The 11328-nt window shown below is 29.2% G+C and overlaps 1 protein-coding gene across 2 annotated transcripts in view; it reads left to right on the forward strand.

The window, feature by feature from the left end:
* LOC136970148 (tripartite motif-containing protein 2-like) overlaps window positions 1–6623 on the forward strand; it is a 60475-nt gene extending 53852 nt beyond the window's left edge. For both annotated transcript variants that reach the window (XM_067264545.1, XM_067264544.1), the window contains exon 2: window positions 3983–6623. In XM_067264545.1, coding sequence (XP_067120646.1) covers window positions 3993–5999 — 2007 coding nt within the window. In that variant the 5' untranslated portion in view covers window positions 3983–3992 and the 3' untranslated portion in view covers window positions 6000–6623. The remainder of the gene's footprint in view (window positions 1–3982) is intronic.
* Window positions 6624–11328: the final 4705 nt, after the last annotated feature.

Consider the following 11328-nt stretch of genomic DNA (forward strand, 5'->3'; position numbering starts at 1 on the left):
TAATGTTTTATTTATTTTTTTTTGAAGTAATTTACACATTTATTCAACAATATTTTCCTCGAAAATTCCATATCTGTGACCAAGTTTTCCAAAAACATATGTAAAGTAGGAGCTTGATTGACTAACAAGGCATCGTAAACTTCTACATTTCTTGTTTTTAAATGCGTGATTTTTCAATTTTGTCCCAAGTTGATCTATTTTGTGTGAAACTTTTAAATTCCTCCACAGTTGTCTAATTTTCAGATATTACAAATCTCTTATATTCATTGACAAACTTGCTTTTCATAAGGCCAGATTTTGTTCTTAGAATTCTTAAAGCTTCTTTAAATTTGAGTGAAAGAAATTATTGAGCCTCTTGACCAGTTAAATATCTTTTTGCAGATTTTACAATGTCAATGTTTGAATGAGAAAAAGTTTAATAGAAGTCATTTCAATACTGGAATGAAAAAGTTTGAGTTTAAGAACCACAAATATCTTTCATTGAAAAAAATAATTTTATTAAATATCTGTGAAGATTAATGGATGTTTCTTTGAATAAATTTGCAATGCAAGATACAGTACATTTGCAATACTTTTTGTATGCAGGGAACTAATGACAGCCACCTAACTAAAATGCTCTACCTGTTACCAGTGTGCACTCTTTAGACAACCAAAAACTCTATGCCTATCTACAAAATGAGATTTCTGTAATTTTTTTGAGGTAGAATGTCCTTTAGTGCCTCAGTTTTGAATTCTATAAATAAAAAATTAGTTATAAATTTTCATAATAAAAGATTCAATATTGAATAGCAGACCATCAAAAGCAAGTTGTGCACAATTATGATATAACTAGCTGTTACCCGCGACTTCGCCTGCACGGATTTTGCAAGCAAACACCATTTATATTCAGTATTTCAACAACCATAGTAATTGTTATATAACACCTACTGCTGAGAACGATGAAAATTACTGAGAATCAAATGAACTGTTTTCAATTTGATCAATTTTATGGAATGTTTACAATCGTTCTATAATTGAACCAATATGCAATAACAAATTTGAATTTAAAACGGTTTGAACATTTGGTTAAAAAATCGAAATATATAAAAATATTTATAACAAATGTCTGAAATGTTATCAATTTAATACACCTAAGTACTCAATGAAGACTGAACATAGTTAAAAACAAAAAATTGCATCTAAAATAGTACAGTAGAAGCCATTCTTCAGGTTAAGCCTTAATGCTCTCCCTCTCCCCTGCAGAAGGGAATTTCGAAAAATCCCTTGTTAGTGTGTGTTTTCGTGACATACCCTAACTGTGTACCAAATTTCACCTCTTCAGGTTCAGCGATGATGAATCAGTCAGTCAGGACAAGTTATTTTTATATATTTAGATTAATTATTTTTGAAAGACATTTTGTAGATAGAAGAAAACATTATTTTGTCCCTCTCTCTGCAGACCACCAAAATTACTGTTGCAATTATCTGCCATAAACACAATATACTCTACTTTTCAGCTTATAACTTTGTAATCTTTTTGTAATTAAATCGTATATGGCAGTGGCACCTTTCAATTGGCATAAGTCATAGGTAGGCATGTCACATATACTTCCTATATTTGAAATATACAAAAAATATTGTAAATTTTACATAATTGTATCCTATATTCTCTGTTGAAGTACAGGATAAAAATCAGAAATATTTTCAAAGCTCTGTGATTACTTCCATCTATGCACACTCCAATGCAAAGAATGTTCTTTACTTAATCTTTTCTACACAATAATTAGGCAGTTGGGTGTCAAAACATTATCAACAATTAACAGTTCTGGTGCCAGAAATATTTGAAACAGTTTTATAGTTGCTGAATAACTTGTAGTACAAGTTGGTTGAGCACTCAACTTGGTTGATTCTTAAATCTAAAAAGCCAGAGTTGTTTCTGCAGCCAACATTATTAATTCCTTTGTAGTGTTTTTTTTTTTGGGTGACAAAACATAACAATTTTCTTTAAAAATCAATTCTTAAATATTACTTCAAAAAAATTGATGAGACTTCATAGGTTAAATCCGAAGAAGTTAACCGATGTTTTTTTTTTTTTATCTAAACTGCATTTCATCAGAGACAAAAACTTCTGAATGTTAGCTTCATTATTCTTTATTCACTATGCATTTTGGGTGCAAGATTTTTGTGTGTAACTTGCACCCCTCATCAGGTGTTAATTTCTACAAATTGGTAGAAATACACTTATTACAGCGATTATTATGGATTTTTACCGTAATAATCACTGTAATAATTGTATTTCTACCAATTTGTAGAAATTAACACCTGATGAGGGGTGCAAGTTACACACAAAAATCTTGCACCCAAAATGCATAGTGAATAAAGAATAATGAAGCTAACATTCAGAAGTTTTTGTCTCTGATGAAATGCAGTTTAGATAAAAAAAAAAAAACATCGGTTAACTTCTTCGGATTTAACCTATGAAGTCTCATCAATTTTTTTGAAGAAATATTTAAAGAATTGATTTTTAAAGCAATATAAAGAAAATCGCACCATTGATATAAAGCATATCTATTCTTATAGTAGATAACAATTTTCTTCAAATTGCCAGCTATTACGCCTGTAGTTTGAAGAAAATTGATATTATGTTTTTGGTCTATTTCTTTGAGATCAAATGTTTCAAATCAGCTTTACCATCATTGGCAACTAAAAATTGTCAACTGAAAAATGCAGTAAGCTTCATAATCAACCTTGGCTTTCTTGTACATCAGATATTGTTCTTAAAGTTGTCAGAAAATTTGTTTTTTGTGGAGACCTTGTCCTTGGAATTTGTGCTCTGTCAAGTTACAATGTACTGGTATTGGAACAATTTCTTTATTCTTGAAGTTTATCCTGGGTTATCATCATGTATGATTCTTTACTCTTGTTCTTTATGGATACTAGACAGCAACATTTGAGTAATAACAGTTATTTTACAACTCTCACAATTTGCAATTAAGTTGTAATTTGATTTATATACTGTATATATAAATGACTATATAATTATATTATATAAAATCAGAAAACTTAGAATTTAGAACCTAAAATGTAGGACATTATTGAACCTTCAATGTAAAATAATTATTGTTTATAAATGTAAAAAATTCTGCATTCAGATATTCAGTTTTTATATTCTTTAAATAAATTTTGTTAAAAACAAAATAGAAAAGACAATATGAAATGATTTTTTGTAATGAACTTTGTATATTAAAATGACCAGATTTTGAAGTGTAAAAAACAGGATATTAAGCCAGGCATTTCAACATGATGTTCAACATGTGATAAATTTTCACTAACATTTGTCAGTTTTTTATATTTCTGATATCAATGACAGATGTTACAACTAATGAACATTTTACTTATCCATATATTCTTATTTACAAAATAACAATCTACAGCAATAGCAAAAATAAACAATTAATTATGGCTCTTAGTGTAGCTATGTTTGCTTTAACCATCAGATAATTAACAAAACCATCAACTTCATTTTTTAACTGATCTGCACAATTGATACTAATATTTTTATGCTATAATTTGTATGTGATTCATTTTTGACTTACAATTCATACAATGATTATTGGCTATTTTTGAATATAACTTATAATTAAGTTATATTCAAAACTTAATTATAAAACAAATATAATTATAAAACAGTTGAAAAATTAAACATAAATTTAATTTTTCAACTGTTTTATAATTATAAAACAGTTGAAAACAAAAATTATAAAACAGTTGAAAAATTGGGATAACACATTTAAAAGCAGGATGTTCCACCTAATTCAGGACATCTGGTCACTTTAGTATATTCTCTATGCATGTAGAAAATTTTCTGTTAATTCTCTACAACTCTTATTATTCCTAATAAATGTAAATAATGTTTTTAATAATAAATTTTCAAGTTTGTATTAATGATTTTTTACCCATATTTTTATTCTTTTGTAATTATTATTTTTTGTATTTTTTTTAGATATCTCAAAATGACAACATTAGTAGAAACTGTGTCAATAAATTATGAAGATTTTAATGTGACTTTTTTAACTTGTAGTACCTGTTTTTGTATGTATGATGCTCGTACTCATACGCCAAAATTACTATCTTGTTCTCATACTGTGTGTTTACAGTGTTTAGAAAATCTTGTAGAAAATTCTGGGGCTCGGGAGTCTGGTTTATTCCGCTGCCCCATTTGTCGTAAAACAATTCCACTTCCAAGAGATGGCGTCCGAGCGCTTCCTCCCAGTTTTGTTGTTAATCAACTTCTTGATCTTATGGCAAGCCAAAGACGAGAAGTGATTCCTAAATGCTCTGTACATCCTTCCCAAGAGCTTCTATTTTGTGAAACTTGTGATTGTGTGTTTTGTATCATTTGTACTAATGCCATTCATGGCAGTTCTGGTTGTGAACATACAGTCATACCTTTTTCTATTGCTGTAAAAAGACTATCAGAAATATTCCTGTATAAAGCACATCTTTGCTCTCAAAAATTAAATGTTGCATCACAGAATTTAAACACTGAAATTAATAAATTGGATAAAAACATAGAAAAGGCCTTACAACAGATAAATTCTTCATTTCAACAACTTAGAAATGTTGTTGAAGAACGTAAACTAGCACTTTCAGATCAATTAACAGAAATTTACAATAATAAAAAACAAGTTTTAAAAGAGCAGTTGGAAGATATTAAAGAAGAAAAAGAAAAACTTACTGAAGAAAATGATAGATTACAATTTGAAGTGGATATTTCTAATCTTGCAAAGAGGATCTCCGATCTTTATGTTAAACATGATTCAATAAATAACGTAATGGAACCAAAAGAAAATCCATTTTTATCCTATACATGTAACAACACATTTGAAACTGAAACATTCAAAAGTTTTGGTAATCTAAGAACCAGTCGAACATTTCCTGCACTATGTACTGCAACAGTAGAAGATACCTATGCTCATTTGGAAGCTACCATTTCTGTAAAAACTGTAGATTACTTTAGTAATCCTCAGATGGAAGGTGGTGATATAATTTCTTGTAAGGCAATGTATAAAAATGGGGATGTAATACCTGTAAAAATTGAAGATAAGAAAAATGGAAGTTATGAGATAAAATATGTACCTTTTTGTACTGGTACATATGAACTTCATATTGCAATTTTTGACAGACCTATTCACAATAGTCCATTTATACTTGATGCATCAGAACACATTAATCCCATTTGCCAATTTGGTAAGCGAGGTTCTGGAAATTTTGATTTGTCACAACCAGTTAATGTAACTGCAAAAAATGATATATTTGTATTAGATACAAGTAACAATCGTATTGTTGTCTTAAATCCACAGTTAGAATTTCTTTATCACATCTCAAATGAAGGACTTAAAGCTTTTGGAAGCACTGGAATAGCAATGTCAGCAAGAAATACCATTTTTGTTGTAAATTGGCGAACAAAACTGGTAACAGAAATGTCACTCGATGGAAAAACCATAAATCAATTTACACATGATGCATTTGTGGAACCAATTGACATAACAGTTAACAGTCAGGGAGAAATTTTAGTTGCTGATGATTATGCCAAATCTGTATTCTTGTTTAATCAAAATGGAAAATTTTTGAAAATGATTGGAGAAAAGGGGAACAAGGAAGGCCAAATAAATTTGATAACTTCAATAACTAATGGCCCTTCAGATGAAATCATAATTTCTGGTACAAAGCTTATCATCTTTAATAATAAAGGAATGTTTCTGAGAGAAATATGCTCAAAAACATCAGGCCAATATAGCGGAATCCATTATGACGACAAAGGAAATATTCTTGTTACTAGATCTGAGAAATCCGGATCGTATATCCAAATTATAGATTACTACACAGGACAACAAAAATTTATAATTGATAGCTACGATTCTAAACTGAAACGAGCAGCTGGAATTGTATCAAAAGATGATTATGTCTATGCTATAGATTTAGGTAATAACTGCGTAAAAAAGTATAGATATCTGTAAATATAATCAAGGACTTCAAATTTTAAAGTAAACTTAGCCTATTTGACTGAACTGTCAGATGAGATAATGATATTAAATTGTTGTTCATAAAGATGTTGCAATCTCTTTTGTTCATATTTACAACTCGTGAGCTGGTCAAGAATTAGAGCAATGATCAATTGATTCATCAAACTAAATAATCAACGAGGCTTGATTCACAATGGAATCAACCAGCACTAGATGAGGGAATGGGAACAGTTAGCCTCATTAAGCATGATAAATTATATAGTTTGGATTTTAACACTGATCCTAATATTCTAGGCTGATATCTTACCAAGCTGCCATTGCCAACAGTTGGAGTTAAAAGTTATAAAATCAAATGGATGCTAATTGATTGATTTCTGATTCAATTCTGGATTGTGAATATAGACATACTGATTTGCCAATTTTAATGTCTTAATTTAAAGGTTAGTAGGCAATTTTGCATTATTATTATAAATAATTAAGGTAAAGTAATAAGATATTTAAATGACACATTGTATAAGTGTTTTGAAAAAGTTTTTTAATACATATTTGCACTTTTATCACCTGTATTCTTAAAACCTTCCAAATAAATGCAAAATTCACATTATTGAATGTTTAGCTTAGAGATTTTATAGCTTATAAACATAATCGTTTTTATTATATTCATAAGTTTTAATTGCAAACACTAATTTAATGAAAGTGAGTTTATTTAATATAAATACTAGTAGTTTCTATCCTTTAATTCCTCTTCATTGTTAAAAAAAATTTTTGAGATTAGAGAGAGATGTTTTCAGTTTGTCTTATTTATTCTGCAATTCATTTACTCTTAATTTTATCTCAATCTTAAACAAAAGGTAGTAAAAGAAACCTAAAAATGAACAATTGTTTAAAACACACAAGTAGAATAAATAGTACTGGAAGATATAAAATTTTATATCATCAATGCAAGTACAGTATTATTTTTCCTCAATCAGTTGCATTCCAGTTTGTCTTCAGGTTAATTTTGCATAGAAACAGTACAATATTAGAAAACTTGTAGATTCTCTCATTATTTCTAAGATGTAAATTATAGTCAATCAGGTGATCACTCACTATATATCTACATTTTATAAGGAAAATTTGGGTGTGACAATTTGGTTGGTAAAATTTTGTGAAGTTCTTTATGCACTGAAGAGGGACTAGAGCATTAAACTAGTTCAAAATGCATTTGTGAAAAAACAATAAAGGAGTTTTTAACCTGAATAGCTGTGAGATAGTCTACCAAAGGAATTCTTTTTCGGATTGAAGAGACAACCATTCAGTAAACAAATAATACAGCTACCATTAGAAAATTCGAAAAAAAAATAAAAAATTTATATAGAAAGCTTTGGATTTATTGGTATGAGACATGTTGGAATAATTACATAGCATATTCATTTCTGCCCTCTTCAGGTGGGATTTTCTATATGGCATTTAGTTACAGAAGAAAGATAACACCTCAGTCTGAGGCTTGAAGCTGTTGGTAGGAAGCATTACATAGCTAGAGAAAAATGATGCCTCAATCTGAATTTTGTGCAATAATTCTTGATAATTCAATCATTAGAAAAGATAATAGTTACATTACATGAAAGTGAATGCAACGATCATCAGTTTGACATTAATTTCCCATAGGTTTAAGACAGATCATGTGATGAATGAATTGTATCATAAACATTTGTAGAATATAATTTCAAATTCATAACTATTAAATAGGAATTAATGCAAATTAGAATCTGAGTTAATTTTATCCCAAATTGAACATATTAGATAATGTAACTACCAAATCAGAATTTGCTTCAGCTGTTAACCACATTGCATTCATAACTTCATTGAGTTATATTAATTTTACTAATTCATATTTGTAAAGGATATCATTTATCAGATGATGATTGATTATATTAGGTTCAAGTAGAATTTACAGAGAATTTGGCAATCTGTGAAAATGACTTCATGATACCATAAGCAGATAATGCTACAAGCATATCATATAACTTGCTTTACCATATCATGAAGTGTAACTCAGTGTCACCAAATTTCTTTAGTAGTTCTACCTTTCATTTGATTACTCCATAGATGAACAGTATATTATCCTAACTGTTAGCTCAGGAATTATTTTAGACTAAATCTGAAATAATAAATTTTCAAAAATAGATATTTAACAAATTTTTTTATAAATGAATTAAATTTTAAATTGCTATTTTATATTAAAATTCAAATATTTTATAGCAAATACTTTAAATTTACAATGAAACTAAAATTTTGAATTATAACATATTTAAATTTATATAAAAGTTTTTATCACTTAACAGGAAGAGAATTAAAATAATTTTTTAAATATATTATGCTTAAATAATTGTTACATATAAAAGGAACCAGTAGTAGATAAATCAGAGTTTAATTTTGTTTTAAAAACCACACTGCTCAGGAAGACATTATAAAATATTTCCCTAGATCAATGGTTTTTAATCTATTGTTGAAGTTTTATCTTGATACATTCAATACCAAATAATTTGTTTAACTTTACATAAATTACGGCTGTCTTGGGACATTTTAGAAGTTTGTTGCAGATTCTTCGGGTGTTTCAAAAATCAGGTCAAAAATAAGCCCGATTTTTAGGGATTCAAAGGGTGCAAAACAATAATAAATTATGACCTTTACAAATTTTCGATTTCTATAATTTTTTGACAAGATTAAAAATATAGTAATAAACATAATTTTCTGGTAGATAATGAAAATTATTTGTATGGTATATTTCCAATCAAAAACAATCTGGCAGAATGCCAAACTGGCATTTATTCTGTCTCTCAGCTACCCTACAAAATTTAGTTAGTTACATTTTTTTTGACTGGATCACTCAATGTACAATATTTGCTCAGAAACTAAATTGTTAATCACACACAATTTATATTAGATACAAGATGTTCCATCAGAAAGAGTGTCCCCTTAGTAAATAAGAGTTTTTGATTCATATTGCACAGTAGATGAAGTAAGACATTCCCTGAATAGTATTATATCTGTAGATTTTATATAAATGTTTTGAATGAAAATATGAAATTTTAAAAGTAAATTAATTAATTTTGACTATTGTCACAGATTTTGATGTCCTTGATTGTAACAGTATTTACCATTTTTGTACGATAGTGATTGCTATGAACATTTTTAAAGTATAAAATTTTGTCATCCTGTTTGTAAAATAAGTTTTATTTGAGCATAATTTTATATTTATTTTTTAAAAAAGTAATGAAGATTTTGTAATTTATTGTAATAATTGTAATTTTTATTAAAATAAAATTAATTGAATTACATTTCCAACATTTGTTAATTGTGATTTTTTAAAGATTCTTTTAATGTAACTAATTTTTTGTTGTTACATAGTTTATATACAGTAAAAAATAACATATCCCAATTTTAAGAACATCAGGAACAAGAGGTACAAGTAGTTAAAGAACCATCTGTCTCATAAAATTCGTGGAGAATTTTAGTATTATGTGCCATATTTTTTAGTACAATGCTGTTTCAAAGATGTATAGAGTTATCTTAATATTCTTTTTTTTTCAAGGAATTTATATGTGTATAAAAAATTAACCTAATGAACAAATATATTCATTGACAAAAGAAGTTATGCAGCCAAATGATAATAATGAAATCAAATGAAACTTTATTACAATGTGACGGTAGTGATTGCAACGCTGTAGCAAAGAGACAATTTCCAGTGGAACAACAGTACAACTTAAAGGAACCTTTAGTACTTCTCTTGCCTGGATGCATGGAGGCACATTGTATGCTATCCTGTGATGAATTTGCTTACAATGTTGCAACTGTTTCTCCAGATTCCTCACACTTGTAGCTAGCCAAAGTCGGCATCCCATCTAGTCCCACAAATGCTTAATGGGCAACAAATCTGGAAACCAGGAAGGCAAAGGAAGTGTGGCAACTTGATGGAAACATTCTTGGGAAATCCTAGCTGTGTGTCTGAGCATTATCTTGCTGGAAAATGGTTGTTTGCAGCCTTTCCATGAAAGACAATACACAAGGATGCAAGAATTCCAAAATGTACTCCTGTGCCATCAATGTCTCACTACTACAGTCATACAAGATGGTTCCATAGAATAGCACCCCAGCAGTGGGGGTGGTGTGCAATTCAACAGAAAAAGATTTAAGGGCTTACCATTGGTCATCCATCTCAAACAGAACCAGGATTCATTGCTAAAGACTGTTTCCAGTTTGTAGCAGTATATGCTTCTCTATCTTGGTATCACTACAAATGAAAACAATTATGCTGGAGTACTAATGGTAGACATAGTCAATAAAATAAAAACCATTCAATCATCCAGCACAAATTCTTTAATATTAAGAACATTTTCAAATGCATTAAGCGTCCATCATCAGTTACTTTTTTTAACTGATGATGGACGCTTAATGCGTCTGAAAATGTTCTTAATATTAAAGAATTTGTGCTGGATGATTGAATGGTTTTTATTTTATTGAATTTTTGGTAGACACAGTGTTACCATGCATGCAAATTTTTTCCTCTGCATGTTGCCTGACAATGGTACAGGAAGAGAGAGGATTCTGTAACAAGGTTTCCACCTGTCTCTGCATGGTAGATGAAGATAACATTACACATACTTATCTCACAATTAATCAATCATCTCTCCTGCTAGTCTGTCTGGGGCATCATGTATGTGTGCCTTCATGTATCCACTACCCTTAATACTTTTGTACAATCATGTCAGAATAGCTCAGATGGTGGACAGTTTGGAAAAACAGTCATCCTGCTTCTCTCAGCCTGATGTGGCCTTTCTCAAATTTTGTCAGTCAAGGATATTATGCACAACTATGTAGTCCAAGCATTCCTAGTGTTTGGAGACCTCCAAACAGATACACTGAAAATTCTAAATATAGTGAGCTTTTTCATACGATACTGGGGTAATGATTTTAAGGCACTCTGGTTGAATTACCTGGCAAGAATTCAGATTATTATCATATATATATATTTGGACATGCTGAGTTTTGTAATAATCAGATAATTGTGTGTGTGTAACTTTTTGTCAATGAATATAGAAGTCTGAATGATACATTGGCCACATCAGGAAGCTTGTTGGCTAGAAACTTGCCACAGGCAGGATACCATTTTAGCTAAAAACTGAAATTTCTAGCCAAAATGATAGTTCCCAACCTCTATGTCAAGGTATAAAATAACAATTTTAAAATTTTTTGAATTAATAAAATGTATTTCTATGAATCATCTATATACATTTGAGAAGTTTGAATAAGTCAGCTATCATAGAGAAGTATTAGAGAAATC

Source organism: Centruroides vittatus, unplaced genomic scaffold (genome assembly GCF_030686945.1).
Source record: "Centruroides vittatus isolate TY-2023 unplaced genomic scaffold, ASM3068694v2 contig_19, whole genome shotgun sequence".
NCBI classification, from domain to species: Eukaryota; Metazoa; Arthropoda; class Arachnida; order Scorpiones; family Buthidae; genus Centruroides; species Centruroides vittatus.